Below are 27,886 nucleotides of genomic sequence, written 5' to 3'. Positions count from 1 at the left end.
ATTATATTGTAATATTCTGAAATCACACTCAGATTTAATCTCAGCAGATCTTATTTCAGGGGAGACTTAGGTTGGCATGCCTAATATACTAGTATGCTTAAAGTTTGCCTTCCCTACAATAACTAGCTATAGTGTTAGGTTTGTATCACCAAAATTCCAGCTATGTCCTTGCATAGATAAAACCCTAACTGAGTAATGATATAACTACATAATGACGTACTTAGTGTACACGTGGTCTCATAACCACTCCAACTTCTATCAATCTGACATGACCTGTTGACACTACCAGTTAGCTCATAACCATCATCACATGTGAAGGTACAAGTTTCTCCAACATTATAATTAGCTTCTTCATCATCTCCCAGTGAACAAGTAATAGCTCCATTGTCAGGAGCAGTAAGTGGTGGACACACTGTATATCAAGGCAAAACTAAGTGAGTAAATTTCTAATGCATGCATTCTATATGTTACAAAGTTACACCTGGTATAAACCAATACAATTGCATTATGTTGCACCGAGGAAACAAATGTGACCAGGTAAATTATACCACAGCTTACTGTGCTTCTTAAATATTCAATTTAATTATCATAAGTTTCCAATTCATGCAATAAAAAATATCAAGTTTTCACATAGAGGGCTCACCCATAATCTGAGGGACCTCTATGAAGTAAATAGCATTAAGTTGACAAACACCATTGGTTAAGTGTAACAACCATCGCAAGCATGACTCCATTTACCGTAGAGTAAACTTGTACTATACTGGTACTTTAAGATTCATATTATACAGCCTAAGCAACAAATATAATACTCCTTCTTGTGTTTGTTATTGATGCTTTTAATAGCAAAGGGCATTTGTTAAAAGTTTTGATCCATTGTTATGACTATGAAGCAATTGATGTGCAAGAAATGATCTCCCTCCAACCTCAAATTCACAACATTATGGTATGCATCTAGTTTATAAAATCCAATAAGCTTTACAAACGTTGCAGTTGCTTCACTGTATTGCTTACCATGTTAATAATGCTGTTCACAAACAAGCCTTTTAAAAAACCAGGGTTTAAAAATGGTGACCAAGAAATGGCTGCAATGGTGTTTATGCAAATAAATTAAATATTGTATTAGCATTATTTCAGCCATTTCTTGATTGTTCCTTTGTGTTCACACTGTTACAGTATTAACACAGGTATTTTGAATGCTGCACTCTAATTCACAGCTAACATGAGTTACACTTCTTGTCATCTTTCACATAACCTAATGTAGGCTTTAGGTCCTTGACATCTCTACTAAGTTTCAATACAATGATAATTCTCTCAGAGAGAAGTTAAAATTGTATCATATTGCATATGTGACCAGATTTTACAGAACCGAACCAAATCGCACATCAGGCAAAATCAAACTAACACCACCAGTGGATAGCTACACTATCGTACTACAAGTTTACCAGTTAAGGGTCTTAAAAAGGGTCTTAAAAAGGGTTTTTAAGGGTCTTTTTTAAGGGTCTTAAAAAATCATTAGCATCTATCTTTATCTTACAGATGCTGTTCAAAGAAGATTCTGGCCTTTTGGGTTCTCCACATACCCTTGAATACCATGGCTTTATAATATAGTCAGTAAATAATGCACCATATTCCACTACCTTTCTTGTTGGACTTACAGGAGCCACTGAAGTCACACCCATTACTACCAAATTGTTGTGAAAGGTACTTACATTTTTCTTCTCTGCACATATTTCATTTTCTTTATAATTACTACTATTAAGTAATATTATGCTCATACTAGTAGGCTTTTTTCATGCATTGCAATTGTCAATTTAAACTCAGGATCCACACAGTGTTTAGCAATACAGTGCCCTTTATGGCAATCACTTACTTTGTCTTTTTGAACATAACAGTGCAGTAAGGTTTGCTCCAATTTGGTCCAATTCCTCATCAGTAACACTATCAGCAATGAATACATGTGATTTATCATGAGTTAAGAGTGCTAAGTCTTCACGTTGCTCATCAGCTGAACGTTTTTTAAGAGCAATTCCAATGGCATACAGCTCATAGTTAGTAATACTATCCAGTTTCATTGGTAATTGTTTTTTATCACTATCCAGTACATTTTTAGCATCTGTTAAAATTACAGCGATGTCATCAAAACCATCTCTAAAACCTTTTGATGTATCCTGTGACAGGTCATGTAGCTGTTGTAGCACAATTGAATAATTGTTCCCTTCTACTTTTGTGTAGTTTATTTGATCTATTGCTGACAGCAAAGAACTTATGTTTGTGTATTGATTTAGGTCAAAGTGTACTTTAGCTTCATCAGCAAACAATATTACTCCAACCTTTGTATGGTCTTCACCTATGTCTAATTCTTCAATTATTCTTGTAGTAAAGTTTAGAATTTTTTTAAACTCAGTCTCATCCACACTCCTAGACTCATCAATTGCAATAACTAAATCGTATCCCTTTATTATGCAAGGGCCTGTAATTAAAGAATATGTTTTAGCAGAGGTAAACAATATAGGTAAGTTGTGTTGTGCAGAATATGAATAAATAAGGCAATTAAAGTATTGCCAGTCTTGTGATTTGATCAGTTGATGCAGACACTGTATTGCTTATATTATATACAGTATATTACGTGCTCTTATTTACACAGGTGCCATTTTGTGTTTGAACTATTCCAGTTGGATCAAAGCACCCTAGAACACAGCCACCACCAATCAATACAGTTACTAAATTAATCATATATTTCACGGATTATTTGCCCTCTAGTAGTAACCCGGTAGATTGAAACTTCATCTTAAAATGTAATGTACATCATTTTGTAAATCATACATACATACTGTACATACTAGTAGTGCTGGGCAATATTTATTTTTCTTATGTCATATGTCATGGCAAAATTTATTCACAATATGAATATACGTATGTCATGATATATTTATGCCAATATTTTAACTTGATGTTTATTTCTTTTTTGGAAGATTTTCTTTTTTAGATGATTTTCTACTCCACTGTACACAAAACAAGGAATAAGATAATTTATTAGCTAATACATCATATGCACTTATACAGTATGTTAATTGATTAACATACTGGCAAGTTACAATACTTAGTCTTCTGGTTCACCTACAACTTAATCTGCAATACCTTCGTCATCTTGATCTATTATGATATTTTAAATTAGAGATTATCAGTTTACAATAACTACATGTGCAAAGCACATGCAAGCTTGGAGGGGTATGCCCCCCCAGGGAATTAAAAAAAAAAAACATGTACAAATGATTTGAAGCGGATTTTTTACATACACAATCTCTTTCTCCTTTCTTTTTTAATATCAAGATAACTTAGACCGAGTAGTATAATTAGTATACCGTATAGCTGGTAATTTTCGAAAGGTTTTTATTTTCGGATATTTCGAAGAGGCCCTTCTCTTCGAAAATAAATTCCCACGTCCGATTGCTTTTCGAAAATAAATTCCCACAAGTGAAAGCAACCGTCCAACGTTTGGCGATTCGTTCGTGTATTCCTCGAGTTTTAGCTCAGTATTTCTGATGATAATGGGTAAACTGTATCATTACTGTACCAATAACCAGAAAACGGGTGATCCAGAATAGGTCGTCAAGCGTCTGCTCTAGTAGGATCTCGAGTAGGATAGCTAGCTATGATCGAGCGTGATCGTGCCAGTGAATTCATTCCACCCGAGACTCCCTCAGTCTTCTTTCCAGTGCACAGGAATGGGGATTATTCCATCAGTAAGTCAGTTTTCGGCAAACATTCACGCATCTTCATAATTTGTGACACGGATTTCCGTTTATTTGAAATCCATCCGGACTTCGAAATATGCATGTACTCTTCGAAATTAAAATCTTTCGAAATTCAGATTTTTGCTTCTTGTGCGAAAATTTCTGTTTCGAAAATAACCCGCTATACGGTATTCTACTGACTGTTTTATTAGAGTATTGCACTGAATGCTCTATTAGAGTATTTCGATCTTTTACAAACTCCAAGTAGCTGAAAATTGGAGCTGGTTAATCACAGTGGCTCTTTGAACTGTCTTCAGTCTCACTGGTCCACTGCTTTCTACATGTCCCAGGCATTGCACACAGATCTAAGTAGATAGCACCTTCAAAATACCCAAAAGTATGCCACACTGTTGACGTGGGCGAGACGTCGGTGCAGCAGGAGTAATGGCAAAACTGAAGATGCCATCTTACATGAGTTCACATTGTACTGCTTAGATCACATGCACTATATCACAATATAATTTATAGCTATTGTATCATGATATAAAAATCCAAACCAAAACAACCAAGCTGTAAAAAAAGAGTGCGGCCCCCAAGGTGAAAAAAGATGTGAAATCCAAGGTGGCGGCCAAGAAATGGCTGTGATGGTAGGTTAATGGCAAAAATTTTAATTACGACAATTCAGGTGATTTGTGTTGCCTCCTCCACTTGGATTCGGCACCAAATTCACCTGAATTGTTGTAATTAAAAATTTTGCCATTAACCTACTGTACCATCCCAGCCATTTCTTGGCCGCCACCTTGGATTTCACATCTTTTTTCACCTTGGGGGCCGCACTCTTTTTTTACAGCTTTGCTGTTTTGGTTTAGATATCACTTCTTTTTGCATTGCAAACTACAAAGCTGGCCATATGGCTTTGATGCTTCTTTTTAACTTGTAAGGAATTGTGGAAGAAAGGAAGCAATTGTGTGTATAGCTTTTGTCTGATGAAATATTTGTATATTTAACATTGAATGATGATTATCACATACTGTAGTTAATAAGATGACTTCTTACATAACTGAACTGTAGCTGAAACTCTCATTGTTTGTAGCTGAACTCTTTTCAGGGTGATTTGTTTCTAGCTGAACTCTCTACAGGATGATTTGTTTCTAGCTGAACTCTCTACAGGGTGATTTGTTTGCAGCTGAACTCTCTACATGGTGATTTCTTTGTAGCTGAACTCTCTACAAGGTGACTTGTTCAAGTTGAACTCTCTACAGGGTGGTTGAATTCTCTACAGGGTGATTTGTTTGCAACTAAACTCTCTACAAGATGATTTGTTTCTAGCTGATCTCTCTATAGTGTAACTTGATTGTAGCTGAACTCTTGACTGGATGGTTTCTTTGTAGCTGATCTCTCTACAGGGTGACTTGTTTCTAGTTGAACTCTCTATAGGGTTATCTGTTTGTAATTGAACTCTCTACAGGATGGTTTCATTGTAGCTGATCTCTCTACAGGTTGACTTGTTTCTAGCTGATCTCTCTACAGGGTGACTTGTTTCTAGCTGATCACTGGATGACTTGTTTCTAGCTGATCTCTCTACACGGTGACTTGTTTCTAGCTGAACTCTCTATAGGGATGTCTATTTACGATTGAACTCTCTACAGGATGGTTTCTTTGTAGCTGATCTCTCTACAGGGTGACTTGTTTCTAGCTGATCTCTCTACAGGGTGACTTGTTTCTAGCTGATCTCTCTACAGGGTGACTTGTTTCTTGCTGATTCCTGAATGACTTGTTTCTAGCTGATCTCTCTACATGGTGACTTGTTTCTAGTTGAACTCTCTAAAGGGTTATCTGTTTGTAATTGAACCCTCTACAGGATGGTTTCTTTGTAGCTGATCTTTCTACAGAGTGACGTGTTTCCAGCTGATCTCTCTACAGGGTGACTTGTTTCTAGCTGATCACTGTATGACTTGTTTCTAGCTGATCTCTCTACACGGTGACTTGTTTCTAGCTGAACTCTCCTCTATAGAGATTTCTGTTTGCGATTGAACTCTCTACAGGATGGTTTCTTTGTAGCTGATCTCTCTACAGGGTGACTTGTTTCTAGCTGATCTCTCTACAGGATCACTTGTTTCTAGCTGATCTCAGGATGACTTGTTTCTAGCTGATCTCTCTACACGGTAACTTGATTCTAGCTGAACTCTCTATAGGGTTTTCTGTTTGAAATTGAACTTTCTACAGGATGGTTTCTTTGTAGCTGATCTTGGGACTTGTTTCTAGCTGATCTCTCTACAGGGTGACTTGTTTCTAGCTGATCTCTCTACACGGTGACTTGTTTCTAGCTGAACTCTCTATAGGGTTATCTGTTTGTAATTGAACTCTCTACAGGATGGTTTCTTTGTAGCTGCTCTCTCTACAGGGTGACTTGTTTCTAGCTGATCTCTCTACAGGGTGAACTTGTTTCTGGCTGATCTCTCTACAGATGATTTGTTTGCAGCTGAACTCTCTACATGGTGGTTTCTTTGTAGCTGATCTCTCTACAAGGTAACTTCTTCTAGCTGATCTCTCTACGTGGTGACTTGTTTCTAGCTGAACTCTCTATAGGGCTATCTGTTTGCAATTGAACTCTTTATAGGATGGTTTCTTTGTAGCTGATCTCTCTACAGGGTGACTTGTTTCTAGCTGATCTCTCTACAGGGTGACTTGTTTCTAGCTGATCTCTCTACACGGTGACTTGAATCTAGCTGAACTCTCTATAGGGTTATCTGTTTGTAATTGAACTCTCTACAGGATGGTTTCTTTGTAGCTGGTCTCTCTACAGGGTGACTTGTTTCTAGCTGATCTCTCTACATAGTGACTTGTTTCTAGCTGAACTCTCTATAGGGTTATCTGTTTGTAATTGAACTTGCTACAGGATGGTTTCTTTGTAGCTGCTCTCTCCACAGGGTGACTTGTTTCTAGCTGATCTCTCTACAGGGTGAACTTGTTTCTGGCTGAACTTTCTACAGATGATTTGTTTGCAGCTGAACTCTTTACATGGTGGTTTCTTTGTAACCGAGCTCTCTACAACATGATTTCTTCTAGCTGATCTCTCTACAGGGTGATCCGTAGCTGAACTTTCTACAGGGTGATTTGTTTGCAGCTGAACTCTTTATATGATGGTTTCTTTGTATGTACAAGGTAACTTCTTCTAGCTGATCTCTATTGGGTGACTTGTTTGTAGCTGAACTATCTGCAGGGTGATTTGTTTGTAGTTGAACTCTCTACAAGGTGATCCTTCTAGCTGATCTCTCTACAGGATGACTTTTTCTAGCTGAACTCTCTACAGGGTGATCTGTTCATAGCTGCACTCTCTACAGGGTGATATGTTTGCAGCTGAACTCTCTACATGGTAGTTTCTTTGTAACTAAACTCGCTATAAGGTGATGTCTTGTAGCTGATCTCTTTACTGGATGACTAATTGTTTCTAGCTGATCTCAATATAGAGTTATAACTTTCTCTATAGAGTTATAACATGTTTGTATAGCTGAACTCTTTACAGTGTGGTATTTTTGATTGGTTGCTGAACTCACCAGCTATACGGTGACTTGTTTGTACTACAGAGTGACTTGTTTGTAGCTGAACTCTCTACAGAGTGACTTACTTGTAGCTGAACATTGCTTAAAGTAACTTGTTTGTAGCTGATCTAGATGAACTCTCTACTGGGTAGCTTTTTTTGTAGCTGAGCCCTTTACGTAGTGACTTGTTTGTAGCTGAATTCTCTACAGAGTGACTTGTTGTAGCTGAACTCTCTACAAGGTGACTTGTATATAGCTGAATTCTCTTCAGTCTGACTTATAATGTTCTGAATCTCTACAGCAACATATTTGTAGCTGAATTCTCTACAGGATGACTTGCTTGTAGCTGAATTGTCTATAAGATTAACTGGCTGAACTCCCTACAGGATAACTTCAATGTAATATAATTCTATAATGGAGTAAGTTATAAACGTAGCTGAATGCTCTATTAGGGTGACTGTTCTATTAGAGTATCTCGATCTCGCATATGCTACACGTAGTTGGTTTTGGAATCATAACTCAGTGGTTTGTAATCCGATTCTTCTGTACTACAACAAGGACTTTCTTAGATAATTATTCCAGCTACACACCGATTTTCAGCTCACTGCTCTATTCGGTTTGCCTGGTAGGCATGAAAACTAAGTTTTTTTATTCATAAAAATCGATCGCGTAATTGTGACACAGGTTGGGTTTTGTGTCATATCTCGATGGCCTTTAACTGGATTCCTTTCAAACCACACAAAGGCACTCCTACGATAGTTACTCCATCTACATAGCAATTTGCAGCTCATTCCTTCAAGCGGTTTACCCTGTGGGCGTGACAGACCTTCGACCTTATTTTATGCAAATAATCGGTCATAACTCCGTGAATGTTCATCGGATTCCTACCACACTTGGTACTGAGATTCGCCTTAATGAACCCTTTAAGTGTGCCAAATTTCAGCCCGATTGGAGCACGCATTCGTGTTTTATGGCGGATTTTGCAAAGTGTGCGAAAAGAAGTAGTAGAAGAAAAAAACGAAGAAATAAAACCCTAACTTTGGCCGCTCGTATCGCGGAAATGGCTGGAGCGGTTATCTTCACATTTGGAATGTGGACTCCCCTACCTAGCCGGAACGTCTGTAGCAACTTTGGTTTAAATCAGATAAGGAATCACGGAGCTACAAAGGTGTGTAAATCGTGTTTACTTTCTTCCTGTAAATATACTCAAGGTGTGGCGCGCTGGCTTTTTGGGCCGCACGACACACTACCGTGTGTCTTGATATATGTTGTGATATGTCACATGTCGGCTATATCACCCAGCACTAATACATACATACATACATACATACATACATACATGCATACATACATACATACATACATACATACATACATACATACATACATACATACATACATACATACATACATACATACATACATACATACATGCATACATACATACATACATACATACATATACACACACGCATGCATGCATGCATGCATACATACATACATACATACATACATACATACATACATACATACATACATACATACATACATACATACATACATACATACATACATACATACATACATACATACATATACACACACGCATGCATGCATGCATGCATACATACATACATACATACATACATACATACATACATACATACAGTCAGACAGACAGACAGACAGACAGACAGACAGACAGACAAACACACACACACACAGATACACAGACAGACACATAGACACACAAACACGCACACAGACACATACACGCACATACACATGCATACATACATATGAATGATAAATAAATACACTGCTTCCTATATAGACTAACTCAGATGCATCACAATAAATTGATGTTATCATAGAATTATGCTTATTAACATGATGATTGGTGTGACAACACTCCTGGCAGTGTGCACTTGGCAGATTTGAGCAGTGCACACCACAATTGTGCAAACAAACATCACTTACTGTGGATTTCATGGTACTATGACAAACCACGAACAGCTAGCTTATATATTCTTTTATTTCATTCCTAAAGTATGCTGATGTGTGCAACATAGATTTGCATTGTATCCATTCTACAGCCACACTGAAGCAGGTTAACTTTAATTTATTGCACTACAATAAATTACATATGTGGGTATAGGATACGTATATAAGTGCAGTGACATTAGATTGGTTTTCAAGGTATGCAGTTCGTAAAGTAGTTTAGCAAGTTTCAGGTCACGTTAGGTGCCATGCCATCGAAGATCAAGTGAACTATAGCTGTACACTATTCTATATAATATACACTATCTCATGTATAATATCATGTGCTATCATTGTGTGATTGTTTACTTGGTATATGTACTGCTATGTACATTTATCAGCTTTGTGAAAATGTTATGTGCTTAGCGCTAGGGCAAAGTACGTAATGATAGAGCTTGGTGCAGTGTAAGGTTGGTGTGTATAGCTAGCTAGGCAAATAAAAGTGTAGTACATAATATAATGGAATCCTGGATAATAATGGTATCGCTATTGCCCACTTGGGTGTGCCACAGCAACCACCATACTACCGTGCTGTTCTTTGTTATACAGCTATACAGAATGACATACATACCTGGACAATCCCTGGGATAAACACACTTGTTCATAGCTTTATTAATGATCATTCCATCAGGACATTCACACCCATATTCTCTACCAATTAGACCGCATACTTTGTCTTCTGGATCATCACAATAACGATCACAACTATAAGTTGGATATCTCTTTCTGATCTGTCCATCAATTGGACAAGCTATACAGAACAAAGATATTAACAGTGTAGTGTACACATTTAAAATAATTCAACTAGATAGCTATATGGCACTCAATTATCTGAGCTTATTTCACTACGTACATAGATATGAAATTGGCAATTTAGCTAAGCAGAGACCCACTAATATTCCATGCTACATAATTATTATGAATTGTAATTGTCTACTGTAGAATTTCTGTGTCAAAAGTTTCTGAATGTAGAGTTGCTATACAAATTAAATCACACAAAATTTATTTTACTGCAAAATTTTATATGATACCGATTGTAATTTAATCCATCACTTTTGTAATACGCTTGCTCTAAGTGCCCCCATGTAGTGTATTTTTCATGAAGTTATATAGGTGCTATTACCTTTCAAATTGTAACATGATAAACTACAACTACTAGCTGGAGCTGGATACAGCTTAATTTTTGTATAAGTAGGTACACTAGTACCATGATGTAGCTAGCTACTACCTAGTGTGTAAGTTATAATATTAGTGTCATGCTCTAGAAATTGTTTCAGCATGCATGAAGATCTGAAATGATTTTGGAAGCAGTGAAGATTGCCTGCGCACATGTGTATCTCTGAGAAGCTTTCACTACTCACCATGCAGCATTAAAATAGTGATGCATGAGGGAGTGGACAAAGAATCATTCTAGCCTTTTATCCAGTTTGCTTGTGGCTCAGCACTCCTTTAATTTGCACAAGCTACCTATAAAGGATATGTTGCACACACGTGACTTCAATAGAGTCTATATATTAACCAAAACTTTAAAACCTCAGGGCTCTCAGAGATTTTCCAGTAATTTGTCGTATGTAGTTATAGTAGCCAGTGGTCTGTAATTATGAATGTACACTGTGCTAGCTAATAGCATTACCATGATGTAATTTTGCACATCCATAATTTTCTGTGTTAAAATATTTTCATATGGACCTTGACTTTTAGGAATTGAAACAGTCTGGACTTCAATCACACAGAAATTTTATAACCCGGAAATTTCCTAATCTATGGTATATAACAGCACTACAAGCCATGGCAGGCTGTGTTAAGTACACAGTGGTTATACAATGCAATCACTAGCTCCACAAATAATATAAAGCATTACAACATACGTGGACATTGTTCTGGATGGACACACTTATTTTCATGATCATATACAACCATTCCATCAGGACATTCACATCCATCTTTTATAACCGCTGCAGGACATTTATCAACAGAGTGGAAGCATCTAGCATAACAAAGAGGATGGGATGCATGGGTCTTTCTAATCTGCCCCTCAATGGAACAATCTAAAGAGGAAAAAAGCAAGCAATACAAATAGCATACTAACCTCTGTACTAAAAGCCACATGTATAATATTTATACTGTATTTTAATATGCACTTTGTAAGTATAATGATATTTAACTTACTTCTAGAACACAGACGTTGAGTAAGCCTCTGTGCCACCTTTGTAAGAGTTGCATCATCTAGACTATTGGCAAAAAATGCAGTTGAACTGTCACCAGTAATTTTTGCTAGCTGCGTTAGATTAGCTTTACCAACTCCTACAGCATAGAGTTGATAAATATCCTGCCCGTGAAAGTCCTCAAGAGTCTGTGTAAATGTTTCAGGTGGCTTATCAGTTGGTCTACCATCAGTAACAATAACAGCAACATCAGGATAGCTAGGCCTGAAGCCAAATGAGGAATTATCTTTGGTTTCATTAAGAAGATTAAACACAGGTACAAAGTATGTCTGCCGTCTATTGGGATAGTTCTGGCTTAATGCATCTATAGCTGAAAATAGAGCTTGTCTAGATGTGTGTTGTTGTAGACCAAAATGAAAACGAGAATCATTAGCAAACAATACTATTCCAACCAAGTTGCTGTCTAAGCCAATATCCAATCTTTGAATTATACGTCTTGTAAATCGTAATAATGGCTGAACTGCTTCACGCTGATGAATACTAAATGAAACATCCAGTACAATGACTAAATCAATTCCAGTTTCACAGCCTGTGACAACAATAGATTATTGTAAACACAAACCTATATTATGCATCAATTAAATTACATTTGTATACTAAAGTGTATATATAGCTACTTGCAATATTTGAGCTTCTAGACATAACAGAAAAATTCAAAGTGATGAAAACATCATTAATTTCATCTTACAATATTTCTGTATTGTAATCTTGTTATATATATTTTTTCTCCAAAACATTTTGTGCTGGACAAGTGTAAGCTAAGTCTTTTGGCAGACAGCATGTGAGTATGACTGGAGTAGTTAAGGGCTCAATTACACACTGCCAGTGTAAGGACAATAAGTTATATCTGGATTGTTGGGGTGAGCCAGAGTAAGTTCAATACTAGTAAAAACTTGTTTGTCATATCTGTAGCCAATCATGCACCAAGATTACAATTAAAATACACACCTAATCACTTCATCACCTTTAACCTTATTATGGATATGTGTCTTTACAAGATGGTGTTGAATGAATGACTCAGGGAAAAAAAGGGCTAGCTAGTTGTAGCCAAAAGACAAGTCATATTAAGTAATTTTGACTAGTTGCAAATTACGATAAGGCTAGATATAAAGTGGCCAGCAGTATCACTCAACAGTAAAAGACTAAGTCACATACGTATATTCAATATGTATGTGTACACCTTGTAAAACAATCTTTTTGACAGGGACATGACTAAAAGTACCTCAAAATCCAATCTGATATAGTTACCATCTCACTAAAAATTGCCTAACCATCCAACCTATAGTTGCAGTTACTTTTTCCTGCTTTTGTTTTACAATTAAATGTTTTAAAAGTTCCTTAAAATCTAATAGTGTAATTGATAGTTTATTGTACAAAAAATTCAAACCATGGATTATATACAGAAACCAAATTTCCTAACTCTATACTAACAGATTTCCAAACTGTATACTAACAAATTTTCTAACTCTATACTAGCAAATTTCAAACCTAATCACAAAATTTCCTATCTCTACTAATAAAATTCCTAACTCTGCTATCAAAATATATCTTCGTAGTAGCTACATTTTAAACACTGCTGCAGCAGATTCCAACCCATTCATAAAACCGATACCCATAATTATTAATTTATCCTACTATGCTATACAGGCAGAGTACCCAATTATGGCAGGATGTAGATAACTCATAGGGACTCCAATTTTAAACCACAGGCTTATCAATACTCTGTTATATTCAGCCATACAGAACAATTTGATCATGAAAACTTGTAAGATTTCTTTATATTGTCAGGGTACATTATTATGAGACAGTGAGCATATTATAAGATCAGAGAGGATTATAACTAGTCTTCGTTGATCTGACATTATGTCAGATCAAAGTCAAGTGACATGATCTGACATTGTATGGCAATGCTTAGCAGCATGCGTAAGCATGCCAAGTTGCGGCATACCCATGAAAAAAAAGGATTTTCAAAGCTTGGATGTGAGTATTTTGATACCCAAAACTCCTTCAGCAGCCATGCACTGTTACATTGTTAAACCACATACATATAAATCTGTGATAATAACATTATGATGATTTGATATGAAATTATCCAATGTGATGTTTTGTGACATGTATCTATATCAGTTATGGTTTCAACTGTAGGACATATAAAACATCTTTAGATACCACTGAAACAGTGTGTAAGCATGTGGTAGAATGGTGCAGATTGCACTTCACTGAAAAGTGCAGGTTCGATTCCCCAAGTCAGACAACTTTTTTTCGCTTTTTTGAGCCTTTTAGGTACACCTTTTAAAAAGCTGTTCGACTGCTCTATTAGAGTAGCTGACTGTTCTATTAGAGTATATCGATTTTTTTGCAGAAATTGGTCGGTCATCCTTGACCGGTTCAGTAGGTAATTGGGCGGTTTTCGAGCTAATTGGTCAGTAAATATCCGATGGCCGACCATTATAATCCACTCTGTATAAGATAGAAAAAAATTGGAGCAGAAACCACGTAAAATGATAAAATCTGAACCAGGTATACTCGCTAAGATGTTTCCTACAAAATATTAAAATTTGACAGACATAGCTTTGGGTTATCCTTTATGGCTTCCCCACATGTAAATGCTGGTAATTATGGGACATTGATTATATTATGACAATCTGCTTTGAATTCAGGTGTCAACAACTACAAATAGCTTCCAATTTATGTAAATATGCACAAAATACTTGCTAATGTATCTTTTAATAAAAGCAATGTTTATACCAACAGTCAATGCAGTATAGTTCAAATACATTGGAGTGGGGGTTTGTTGTGTTTTCATCTGCAGTAAACTTTGTTTGCAGTATTCACAGCATGAAATCATTTGACAATGAAGATAAGAGAGACTAGTTAACATAATGTAGCAATGCGAAATAATTTCATGCTGTGATATCAATGCAGATAGGGTCCAACGCAATTCATTACCTTCAAAGAATTGAACATTTGCTTCTAATAGTTCATCTTTAGACAACAGAATTTGGCTTGATTTTACATTGTATTAAGCTAAGTTTGACATCTTCAATAACACTCATGATTTGTGAAATTTTTACACACTTGTAAGAACCAGCATTATCAAAGCAATATAGCATGATATAAGGGGCAAAGTAAGTGCCTACTAGCAATAATAGCACAATATGTACTGTCTCGTATTAGGGTCACTTAGGCCATACCTACTTGAAAAGTTGTTGCTTGGACACACCAACCCAATTTTTTTTTGCAGTTTCAAGAAAATTTACATGTGGAATTTACTTTCTAATTGCTGCAAAATGATCATGATACTCTAACTGATGGAACAGTCAGTAATTTTGATCGCATAAAGCTACAATTTGAGGCTCTCATAGGTGTAAACCCCATAGAAAGAGTACAATATAGATACAAATTTAATTTTGACATCTGTCTAGGCCACTTCCCTACCCAATGGCGGATCCAGGATGAGGCATTGGGGCAAATGCCCCCCCCCCCCACCCCCTCCCTCTCCACCTTGTGGAGGAGCCAGCCATGCTTCTGATTAAAACAGCTAGTAAATTTTATGTCAGGCCAACCGAGATCAGTTTAAAACTTATGAAAATATGCACATTTTACTAGCATTTATTACAAATTCACCTGAGACCAAAGCGAACTGAAGTCAAACTAACTGTAAAATAGTCACTCAGCACCTTCGTGCGTACTAAGCGCCTCTAAAAATAATCATCGTGTTGCTGTTATTTAAGACATTCAGAGCTTTTTAAACAGTTTTAAGACTTCACAACCATCTGAAAAGGCCAAAATGGCAAATATCAACAGTGAGACACCACTAAGAGGTGATTATTTGCTGCTTTAAAAAAGCAGCACTGAACTATAGAGAATATGGTTCTCCCCATGCATGCAACCACTAACAACTTACCCTATTTGTGCCCCTCCCCTAGCCAGCTCCTGGATCCGCCTCTGCTACCCCCCTGATAAAGGAAAATCACTATTCCACACCTTTAATCTTTACCGTCCTTTTTTTCCTTTTTATTATCATACCTACCAACCAACCCATTTTTCTTGTATCACGAACCAAGCAACAACTTTTCAAATATGAATGGCCTTACCTTACAAAATTATCACCACCTACTAGAAGCAGATCTAGCTAAACTAGGGGTACCTGTATTGGAGGCTAATAACTGTTGCAACTTGTTGACAATGACTATATAGCTAGTCCAGTGTGTGAAACACACTCGACATGCGGTCCCCACAGGAAAATTTTTTAAACTTAGTTTTATGAGAATGAATTTGGCACTAATTTCAACCTTACCAAATTAGTATAAGCATTGTGAGCTGCTTTAACCAAAAAAAGGTATTCTCAGAATAGCCTTTCAAGAAGAATTGAGTATAGTATTAAAAGTTTAACTTTTAAACAATTGGAGTATGGCGGGATTGCTGAGATAGCAGTGCATAGATCAAGAAGGAGAGGTTCAATTTCAGCTCACACACAGTATTATTTTTGAAAGAAATTTAATGATGTATGTTCTATTAGAGTAGTTGACTGTTTTATTAGAGTATTTCAATTTTTAGCAGTTTTACATATAAATTTGACCCCATCTTGTTGATTCCTAGAAGTTAGTTTTTCTCTTCTCATTTTTGCAGCCCTTGTATGCTTAAGATATAGTTGCAGCTACACTGTAACTTCTACTATCTTCCTAGCTAGCACATGGTAAACTTTTTGAGGGGGTAATTCAGCATCCTAAGCACCCTTCCTAAATCCATGAATCCTTGGCTACCTGCATGCAAGCAAAAAAGGAAATAGGAAGGGATTTGATCCGATTCTAGGTTTTAATTCCCTTATACACTAGGGCAAAATTGTAGATCTAGCTTACCTGTTCCTTTCTTCATTTGAGTATCTCGATCCTTTGTTACATGCATTGCCTAAACCCCCTCACCTGGGGTATAAATTTTGTCTAATCGTTTTCTTATGCCCCTCTTTTGCCTGCTTGGGGTGGGGAAACACTTTCCTGAATTAATCCCACTCTTTATGAATGTCTTCTTTACAACTCACTAAACAACGATTTGCTTCTTATTAAAAGCTATACACTGTAATACATGTATGTGGATGGCAATCTTATTATCACAAGTCTAAAGAAAACTTACAATTGAGTAACGATCACGGATAAAAAGCAATGAAACAAGGGAGGTTTGCAGATCAAGTGACATTTAGTTCCTAGCCTGTGTGATGACTAAAGTAAGTGTTAAATGTCAACTAAGTAGTATAGCTGCAGGTGCAGATGACCTTTTTTGTTTCGTATCTGTAATCCGTAAAACTTCTCATTTTACCTTGCACTTGTTTGTTTACTTTACAGTACCATAATTCTTTGCCATTGCATACTGCATCAAAGGAAAGAGTGGCATTGAGATACATCGCATAGCAGAATGTGTGTGTCGATTATCAATGACTTTAATGCAAAGCCGCCATTCTGCTTCTTTTTCAACTACATTCTACCTGTCATATAGTGTTACAAGTGACAAACAATATGAGAAGTGCCTCTGTAATCAATTATGTCACTATGGAATTCACAGTTGAATGTTCACCCTGAGTATCAATTGCGAAGTCATGATTTCACTTTGGTTCCAACTATGCTCTATCCATTATACAGCGTTACAATCAAATAACAGTATAAGAAGCACCTCAGCTTCTGCAGTTTGTGAAATGGCACAACTCAGGCTGAAGCAACAAACAAAGAAAGATCAAGCCCATGCATAGCCTTATCCATAGTCGAATTATGCTTGGCTGGAGGCATTTCAGTGAAATAAAAAGTTTAAAAAGTTCATAAAAACTTGGTGGAATGGTTTGGTGTCACTCTGAAGACACTTATGGGCCTAACCAATACTACCAAGTTGTTATGAAGGAAAAGTGAGGCTGATTGTTGGGTTGGGCAAGAAAGCTTAACCTTCCATGATCCCTACTATATAGTACTACTGTACTGTATGATTATTACCATCAGTTTTGTAAATAATATTATAATCATCATGTAATGCAAAAACCACAAATTTTTGTGAGAACCTTTTGGCTTCTTTTGCATGGCTTTCAATTAACTGAGCATCACCTTTAACCTCATCACAATTATGTGGCTTCCCAGCACGGTGTTAAACTCTGTGTACCCACAGTACCAACTAATGCAATATAGCTATTACATAATCTGCTATAATCATTTCTTGTTGCTGAAATATGCTCTAAATATACCTTTATAAACTGTAATTGTACAAGTACACGAAAAAATTTGGAATTTTCAACTAGAGTAGGGACCATAGCACATCGATAAAAAGTACTGAAACAAGTTGGAGTAGTCCATGATATTAAATCACTGTAAAACAATAAGAAGTGTTATATCCCTACTATCATGTACTTGTTTGTTAACTTTTTTTGTAAATAATTTTATTATGACTGGTGAACCCACGCATACCGGCACCGCGCGCTCCAGCTATATCAATTATCGTGCGAAAAGTGAAGTATCCATTACGCTTCGTTGTCAGCTATGTTCAACCCCGTTACACAGCATTTCAAATCAAGAACTGTTCGAAAAGCACCTCCACAATCCACGCATGCCAAAAGAAAGAAATCGTGCCGCGCGCCCCAATCATATTAATTATCGTCTGAAAAGTGAAGTATCCATTACGCTTCGCTGTCGGCTATGTTCAACCAGTTACACAGCAGTACGAATCAAGAACTGTTTGAAAAGCACCTCTGCATATCAAAATAGCCACGATGAAAAATACGGACGATTTCCGTTTCGAAGGGAAGCCATCACGTGCTCGCGCCAAATCGACACCTTTCCCTGTCAGCAAAGATGAATGGGACACAAAGGAGGACACTGGTAAGTCCATGAAGAATGCATTGTACGTACTGCGGTAAGGTAAATGAGGGTAATTCCGGACACTCTTTGATAAAAGCGATCTAACATTGGACTCACAACGAGTTAAGACAAACTCTAGGAATCGTTGTAAAGCCTATCTTATGGTGCATCTGCAGTACAAGTTTCGTTTCGATACGATGAGCTGCTGAGGAGTTATGAACCAAAATTTAACAGCGTGTAAAAATGCAATGTGGGGCTAATTCCGGACACTTCGAAAAACAAGCAAGTAGAGCCTTCCACAGGTTACCAATTCTCTTTTACAAGTATGCAGACTAAAGTACCACTCATCTGCAGCTTATAAATCAAGTAGAAAGTTCATACCATTTGGGAGAAAGCAGCAGTGCGTATTTTTAAAAGTTTATGTAATTCGCGAATATTTTCTTTGTATTTCAACCGAACAGCTGCTGATAAATCGACTGCCACTCCGCCTGTGCTGCATGGATTCTTACGGTTTTTGGTGTGCAATTAGCTGAGGGTATGGTCTTTCTATAAATCTTTGAAAATCGAAAATATGAACTTAGGCTGACAGGTTAGATTAACATTTTCAAAGTTTTTGAACAAAATTACCCGTGATTTCGCTACAAATTCGCGACAAACTTCGCAATGGAATAACGGATTCACTTCAATTTTTGGTTTGTAGATAGGCCATAGGACACTGCATTAACATACCAAATTATAGGCCGAGGGATTCTACCATTGTTGAGAACGATCTAAGTGTCCGGAATTAGCAGCTGTCCGGAATTACCCGCACTTACCTTATGCCAAAAGGCACCTGTCGGGTTGAAGCGACGACGAACAGTGAAAAAATCAAGCCCGTAGCCTTAGCCGTTATCGGGTTACGCTTGTCTGAAGGCATCAGTCAGTCAGTCAGTTACTTACTCAGTCAGTCAGTAGAAAATTCCATTGAATAAAAAAAAATTAAAATTCCGCTGAAAGCGTTTCTGGTCGATCTGAAAGCTTGTTTGGGCTTAGTTTTACCTCACCAATACTGCCTCATCGTCGTAAGGGAAAATTGAGGCTGATTTTTGGGTGATATTATTTCGTGGGCCATGCCCACTCCTATGTGGTCCCTACTATACAGTTACTATCGTACTGTATGATACATTTCAATATAGCTTCTATATATATCATTCTGGTACATTATTGTCTAGCTATACCCCCTTGATGCTGCTAGCATCTGTGTAGAGTTATCTTTGTGCCATGCACCTAGACCATAAGTCCATAATTATATGGCTTTATCATGAGTTACTTGAGGCTTATGAACATGCAGTAAATTTCATTACCAGGACACTCAGTCTGATCAATACAAGTTCCGTTGCTTGACAAAACTTTGTCATCTGGACAGAAACATCCACTGGAACAGGGTCCAATTATCTGACAATCATAGTTATTGTCGCATGTTTCTGGACAGTTTGGTCCACACTCCTTATACACCATCCCAGGTGGACAAGATGGACCTAATGCACAATACAATACACAACATATTATGCAGTAAAATATTTATATCGTTGCAAAAACAAGGATAGTCTAGGTACACATACACCTGGATAAATACAAAAGGAATCCATTTTGAATTTTATTTTGTCTTGCAAAACAATTGTTGATATATACAGCTATACTAATATACTCACCACATTTCTGGCTACATGAGTTGAGATCAGAAAACCTATTCAGATTTCCACCACACCCACTATAGGAAAACAGTTCACATTTTTTACTGGTTGAGTTCCAGAAGTAGCTAGGAACAAAACAGTCACATGTGCCAGGATCAGCAGGCTGAGAACAAGGATCTGGGTCTAGAAAGTAAACAAAGTGATATACATATGTATGGCACAATATATGTTCACAATAAAATATTAACAGAGATTTGTATACGGTGCATAAAGAATTTTGACTAAAATCACAACCATTATCACTGCACCATCATTATACGCACTCTTCTGTGCTGCTATTAATGATCAGTCCTACAATACCTTATAGATGTTTCAACGAGGCAGTTATAGTTAGTTTGTATATACATAGTGAATACTAACCTGAACACTCTACAGTAGGTGGACAAGGTAGACATGATTCGCACTCCACACTCTTTAGTGAACACATTTTATCAGCTGGACATCCTCCATTATCAATTTCACACGATGGCTCACAGTACACTTGACCAGTTGGCTGATGTACTCTGCGTTGATGTCCTCTGGGGCAGCTGACAACATTAGGACAACCTTTAGCTGCAAAATAAGACAGTTCTGTGCATTTTGCCTATACAATCTACAATTTCCATTTCATATACTGTACTTCACTACTGTGTACATGTAATCTTAATTGCTACTATTGATACCTGCAGTTATTGCAAATAAAAATCCTCAATAAAGCTATAGGTAGCTAGCTAAGTAACTGTATTCTAAATGCACCACAAACACATTCAGATGCACACCTTCATAATGTGCACGTTTCCCTTGAACCTAAACAATGAAAAGAGCACCATGTAACATATATATGATTGCAACAGTGCACATGTACTTACTGCAGCAATGGAGCATACTGCAATGGCTACTATAGTAGTAACCAACATTGTCATGGCGCCTTTTATCACACTCAGTGTGCACTCACAGGCGTCAATTCAATATATGATCAGCATTTTGTTGAACCTTCTTTTATAGTGTAGAGGTGAGAGTGACCTGTAACCACAAATTTTGTATTCATTGGTAGTGGTATTTCATAGAATTATATGCATGTGTACATATGCCACACATTTCGTGATCGGCACCAATGGCAATTTGATGGTCTGCTTGCAAAAAAAACAAAAAACAGTGAACGTTCATCATTTCTTAGTACACAAAATTTCATAGCATTATATGCATGTGTACACATGCCTAGACTACACATGCCACATGTTTCATGATCACCAGTGGTAATTTGATGGTTTGCAATTGCTTGCAAGAAAAACAATAAAATTTGTTGCCATTTCTTTGGTAAACAACTGCATTTACAGATTTTTAACACAGTGGTACAGTACAGTGTATGTGTACATGTGGAAGGTTTTTGGAATCATTTTTTGGAGTACTATATATGCATTTTTCATTGTATATATGTTACAGTAGCATAAATGTTACCACCAATGATTACTGAAACTATAGTATGTACGCATTGAGCTGGATCCTCAAAAACGTTTAATAACTCATGGATGCTATTACACGTGATCTTGAAATTTGGCTCATTTGCAGCACTGCTTGACCTACTAAAATTTCAAAATCTTTTCATTCAAATGTCTGTCACAATATTTACAGCCAATCAAAATCTTCACCATACATTTCCGACGGGGAAGCAATAAACGTACAGTGTCCATGCCGTCCTTTCCGAACTTGTAATAGAACCACCTGTGCATGTCCATTATTGACACCTTTGCAGTCACAACTAATCATCTGGTTGGCTGAAACATTAACTCTCTTGAGGAAATATCCACTTTCAATTTTTAGCTGTTTTTCAGAATCCAGCTCAAGTTGTACATGCTATAAAGTTTGCAAATTCAATTCATCCATCGGTGTTACTTTATTATTCAGCACCAATTATGTAATAAAATCAACATTGCTTGAAGGATAACCACCATAGCAGGTCCATAATAAACCAATCAAACAAAACTAGTAAAGAGTAAGTCAGTTCCCACTAGCAATGCATCATCGGTATTTGCATATACCCACTGTTAGGACTCTTTAATCAATACATAGCTAGATAAGTGTAATTGTTACCACAGCATAAAGAAACATAGAAAGGTCACCCCATGTGTGACTTCCTCTCTTGATGTATTTGCCTAATTATTCTGTACTAGTGTATATAGCTAGCTATAAATGTTGGCCTGGTGTATATAGCAAAACTGTGTGCTCTAAATGTGTTGTAGATAGCATGCACTCTGTGTGATTATTATTATTTATATTAGTAACACTTTACAGTAACCAGCAGGATGTGTAGGAGATGTGTAGGAGATGTGCCTCGTTGCACTGTTAATTATTTTAACACATATTTGGTTGATTTAACAATTTCCACGAAATGCTGTTGTTAGTATAGAAGCGTTAACATTGCTAAACGGTGGTTAGTTTATGCCTTCAGTGTAAGTTTAGTATCATAGTATAGCAGCAAAATGTAAAAATTCTTCCTTCCTAAAGCATGAAACTTTCCACATAAGTAATACTCCTCATGACATGTATTTTTTGATATAGTTCCATTGCAGATTTGACCTCTGAAGACCTTTATAGCCAGTTTTGTGCAGACATTTAATTTATGTCTTTATTTCCCTGTATGAGGTACTTGTTAAAACACTGTACCAAAGTAAAGGCCTTGTTAAATGAAAAAAACTTGGTTTGTTTTTATTTGAATTGCTAGGCAATTTCATCCTAATGTTATGATCATTTACATTACCGAATGAATTTAACTCCCCCCTCTCCCACTCCTGCCCCATGGATAATTTATACCTCAAGGGCAGAGTATTTTGTAGCTACAGTAACTAAAGTGATCATCACTTCAAAATGGAGTTACCTATTAATATCAAATAAAAACCAACTTCAAGACCTTTACGTACTTTGGTACCATGTTTTAACAAGTCAATTAAGTTCTCAGGGTAATAAAGACAGATACAGTAAAATCTCTGTGCAAAAATGCCATAGAGGTCATCAAAGGTCAAATCTGCAATGGCACTACATCAAAAAAATACATGTCATGACGAGTACTACTTATGTGGAAAGTTTCATGCTTTTATGAAGAATTTTTACATTTTGCTGCTATACTATGATACTAAACTTACACTGAAGGTATAAACCAACCATCGTTTAGCAATGTTAGCACTTCTATAATAACAACAGCATTTCGTGGAAGTTGTTAAATCAACCAAATATGTGCTAAAATAAGTACACAGTCTTAACAGTGCACTGAGGCACATCTCCTACACATCACATGTTTACACCACAGAGAGTGTATAGTTTGTTAGTATTTTGTAGCTAATTAAAAGTGATCATCACTTCAAAATGGAGTTACCTATTAACATCGAATAAAAACCAACTTCAAGACCTTTACGTACTTTGGTACCATGTTTTAACAAGTCAATTAAGTTCTCAGGGTAATAAAGAAAGATATAGTAAAATCTCTGTACAGAACTGGCTATAAAGGTCATCAGAGGTCAAATCTGCAATGGAACTATATCAAAAAATACATGTCATGATGAGGAGTACTGTATATGTGGAAAGTTTCTTTATGAAAAATACGTGATTTGGCTAATTTTGTGGACTACGCCACTATACTATCACACTCTTTGTTAGTTCAGTGTTACTTTAACAGGTCATTTTGGTGTAAAGTACTTAATATTCCACTGTGATTGTGACATGTGCACAATTCAGCAACTACTGTTGTATACTTCACAACAGACATGGATGGAAATGGTACCAACAATTTTAATTTCAATAATAGTACCACAGAGAGAAAGAATGCCACCACAATATGATCTTATATTAAATTTAATTTCACAATATCCTGTAAACTGACATGCATAGTATGTGTTAATTGAACTGATGACATGGACACAGTGTATATGTAACATTACAATATCACGAATGCTGTCATACAGACAATAAGGAGGTAAAGTTACCAGGTGTGCTGTCTACAGTGTTAAAGAATCCACTATAACACATTATTAATAACACAGAAATTAACAAGAAATCTGTTACGCAATGCATTTTAAATAATACATTTTATTGCTCAGATATAATCCGGGTATAAGTGATCATACACACACACATATATATCAGGCCTAGATGTCAATTTTATACTGCAGTACCCATACATGTTATTGTGAAAAGATTCCTATGCATCCTGTTTACCATACCACATAAGGATCATATAATTTTATGTTTTTTCTACTATAAAATCAATCAACAACTACCTCACTAGTGTTCATAACGGTTACAACTTGGCAGTATTGGGGTAAAGATAAGTCAAGCCCAAAAGTGCTTTCTCAGTGACAAAAACTGGCGATAAGTTGCTACATGATTTCAATAACTTGGTTAATTAAAATTTGTAATGATCAACTACTAACTGATGCCTTTAAATAAGCATAACTCAAGAATGGCTAAAACTATGGGTTGATTCTTCAATGTTTGACATTGCTAGAGCTTGAGGCGTATATACCTTATTAGTACAATACAGGAGGTACAATGTACTGTATGTACCATGGACTCTACTTTTGTCTTGCTTTTCCTTTTCACTAATAGCATAAAGGTGTTAATTCATGGGTACACTCCCGTGTTGTTGTACTTGTACTTGCAATTTAGTTGTGGCAGGGATGGAGGGTAAATTTTTAAAATTTTATAACAATTTAGTTATGTTTCTTAAATCAAAGGCAATTCATTTGTTTGTTCGTGTTTTTTTCTTCAGTTTTTTGTGCTTTTTTGTACTGCTGCATAATTTGTCTACATATTTTATTAATAGTTAACCTAAAAACTGGCAAATAAAGAAAGAAAACAATTCACAGGCACTAGTTTACAGGCTGTTTTTTTGTTCATCACACAAGGATTAAAATTTATTGTACGGGGTTCTTCATACTCTTACTAGTTGTTCTATTGCCATAATGTTACTCCTTTTGAAATTGTAAAAATTATTGCTATCTAGCAGATAAATACTACAGACCCATAGCACATGTCACAATGAACTTTGGAGCCTGATCCTTACAACTTGAAAAATATTTTTGTGTATCTGGATAACTGAGCACTGCATTGTCTGCTGAATAGATTCAACAGTGTTTATAATTTACATAACTAAAAAGGAAGGAAATGGAATGGTCCTTGGAAAACATTTGAATATTGTTATCTATGCATGCATGCCTGCAACCCTACTACATGCAGTCATGAATGAATTGAAAGCTGTTCAACAGTGTCAGTAAAGAAGTTATACTATACACATTTCAGCTATCCACTTTATTGAGACTTGGCATGTGAACAGCTGACATCTTTGTAATGCAGTTCACACTATTTAGTAACTTTAGCAATTACCACCCTCACTGTCTGACAGCAGCACCAGTAGGAGGAGATATGACAAGCATAGTTGCATTGAAAAACCTTTGACTTTGTATGCCTGGGTAACTGAGCACTTTCATTGTCTGCTGACTGGATTCAACAGTGTTGAGCACTTTACACAAATGCAACTAATATTTTATTTTAAAACAACCAACAAGGAAGGAAATGGATGCTTCTTGGAAAATATTTGAATATTGTTATCTATGCATGCATGCCTGCAACCCTACCACAGTCAACTAAAAATAAAACTTCAACATAACATCAAGTTGTTCAACAGTGTCAGTAAAGAAGTTACACTACACATTTTATTGTTATTATTATTAGCGTTATGGATATGCAATATCTACAGGGGTACAATAAAATATTGTTAGGCTGTAAGCCTTTGTTCATATCCATGTCCTGCCGTGTTCCTATAATTGTCAAGCTAGCTTTGCTTCAAAAGAACTAATAGTGTTTGCTAAGGCTATTTCCTTGGGTAAGTTATTCCAATGATAGATAACCTGTTGTGTAAAAAATTGATCAAATATTTAACCTGGCATGTGATTTAAATAACTTCACATGGTGGCCTCTAGTATTGGTAGTAACAGTTGGAGTAAAAAAACTTAGTTGGGTTGATGCATATTATCCATTCAAAATCTTGAAACCTCAATAAAGTCTCTATGTTGATGACGACGAAATAAAGTGTACGTACCCAGTGGTTTTAATTTCTGATCATAAGATAGTTTTCCAAAGCCTTTAAACTTTGTAGCCCACATCTGCACTTTCTCTAATGCATCGATGTCTTTGGTAAGATAGGGGCTCCAAATAGATGAACAATTTCGGCTATGCTTTGCAAAGACACCCACTTTATTGAAACTTGGCATGTGGATAGCTGACATCTTTATAGTGCAGTTCACACTATTTAGTTACTTTTGTGCAAAATTACCCTCACAATTTGACAGAAACATCATTCATTAGGAGGAGATAATCGCTCATATGACAAACACAGTGGTATTGAAAAACCTTTGACTTCGTGCATGTGTCTGGGTAACTGAGCAGTTGCATTGTCTGCTGACTTGATTCAACAGTGCAGTAGCGCTTCACACAAATGCAACTTTTTTTTTTACAAAACTAACAAGGGAGGAAATGGAATTCTCCTTGGAAATCATATGAATATTGTTATCCATGCATGCATGCCTGCAACCCTACAACATGCAGTCATGAATGTATGTTGTGTTCTAAAAATGAAAATCAAAGTTGCTCAAGAGCATGAGTAAAGAACCAATTTGCACTATGCATTTCAGCTCTTTTGCACAGACACCCACTTTATAGAGACTTGATTAACATGTGGATGGCTGACATCTTTACAGTGTAGATCACACTATTTAGTCACACCACAGACAGTATATAGCCATATATAGTAGTGTACCACAATTCCAGGAATTACCACATCCTGTAAGGATGGTGTAAACATTGACTGTGGACTACAGACTGGACTATGCATGGACAGACTATGTATAGATAGCTATAGTCGCATTCAACAGTACTTAGCAATAGCAACTATTATTTTACTTTTTAACAATTTGTTACAAAACCAACAAGGGAAGGAATGGAAGTCTTCTTGGAAAACATATGAATATTGTTATATATCTATGCATGCATGCCTGCAACTCTACTAGCTACATGCAGTCATGTTGAACTTCAACAGTGTGAGTAAAGAAGTTACGCTACACATTTCAGGTATAGACTGTATTGAAACTTGGCATGTGGACAGCTGACATCTATTCGGTGTAGTTCACACTATTTAGTCACTTTAGTACAAAATTACCTTTACTGTCTGACCGCAGAACCAGTTATGCTTATTTGACAAGCATAATTGTATTGAAAACCTTTGACTTTGTGTGTCTGGGTAACAGAGCACTTACACTGTCTGCTGAACGGATTCAACAGTGCCGAGCACTTTCACAAATCCAACTATTATTTTAAAGCAAGGAAGGAAATGGAATGTTTCAGTCTTGGAAAATATTTGAATATTGTTATCCATGCATGCATGTCCGCAACCCTACTACGGTCATACATGTTTCTAAAAATAAACCTTTAACATCAAAGTTGTTAAACAGCATCAGTAAAGAAGTTACACTACACATTTTACTATTATTTATTATTGGCATCATGGATAGGGTACAATAATAGTGTTAGGTTGTAGCTAAGCCTTTGCTCATATCCATGTCCATGTTCTGTCTTGTATTGCCTAGTTTATGAATTACATAAATTTTGGCTGCATTTTTTTTCAAGCATGATATCATATGATGATGTCAAGACACACGGTCGTGTGTCGTGCGGCCCAAGAAGCCAGCGTGCCACACCGTGAGTATATTTACAGGAAGAAAGTAAACATGATTTTCACACCTTTGTAGCTCC

The 27,886-nt window shown here is 36.5% G+C and overlaps 1 protein-coding gene across 1 annotated transcript in view; it reads right to left on the bottom strand.

Annotated features, from left to right (window-relative positions):
- LOC136264568 (uncharacterized) overlaps positions 1 to 21,064 on the bottom strand; it is a 43,122-nt gene extending 22,058 nt beyond the window's left edge. The window contains exons 1-10 of the mRNA XM_066059331.1: positions 20,956 to 21,064; positions 20,866 to 20,893; positions 20,468 to 20,659; positions 20,066 to 20,230; positions 19,718 to 19,891; positions 11,486 to 12,070; positions 11,185 to 11,364; positions 9,888 to 10,067; positions 1,871 to 2,470; positions 221 to 412 (exon numbers count right to left, since the gene is read on the bottom strand). Of these exons, the coding sequence (XP_065915403.1) occupies positions 221 to 412; positions 1,871 to 2,470; positions 9,888 to 10,067; positions 11,185 to 11,364; positions 11,486 to 12,070; positions 19,718 to 19,891; positions 20,066 to 20,230; positions 20,468 to 20,659; positions 20,866 to 20,893; positions 20,956 to 21,009 (2,350 nt within the window). The 5' untranslated portion in view covers positions 21,010 to 21,064. The remainder of the gene's footprint in view (positions 1 to 220; positions 413 to 1,870; positions 2,471 to 9,887; positions 10,068 to 11,184; positions 11,365 to 11,485; positions 12,071 to 19,717; positions 19,892 to 20,065; positions 20,231 to 20,467; positions 20,660 to 20,865; positions 20,894 to 20,955) is intronic.
- Positions 21,065 to 27,886: the final 6,822 nt, after the last annotated feature.

The sequence above is a fragment of the Dysidea avara genome, chromosome 8, assembly GCF_963678975.1.
Source record: "Dysidea avara chromosome 8, odDysAvar1.4, whole genome shotgun sequence".
Taxonomy (NCBI): Eukaryota; Metazoa; Porifera; class Demospongiae; order Dictyoceratida; family Dysideidae; genus Dysidea; species Dysidea avara.
The sequence above is the reverse complement of the archived record's forward strand: the minus strand, read 5'-3'. Positions and strand labels throughout refer to the sequence as shown.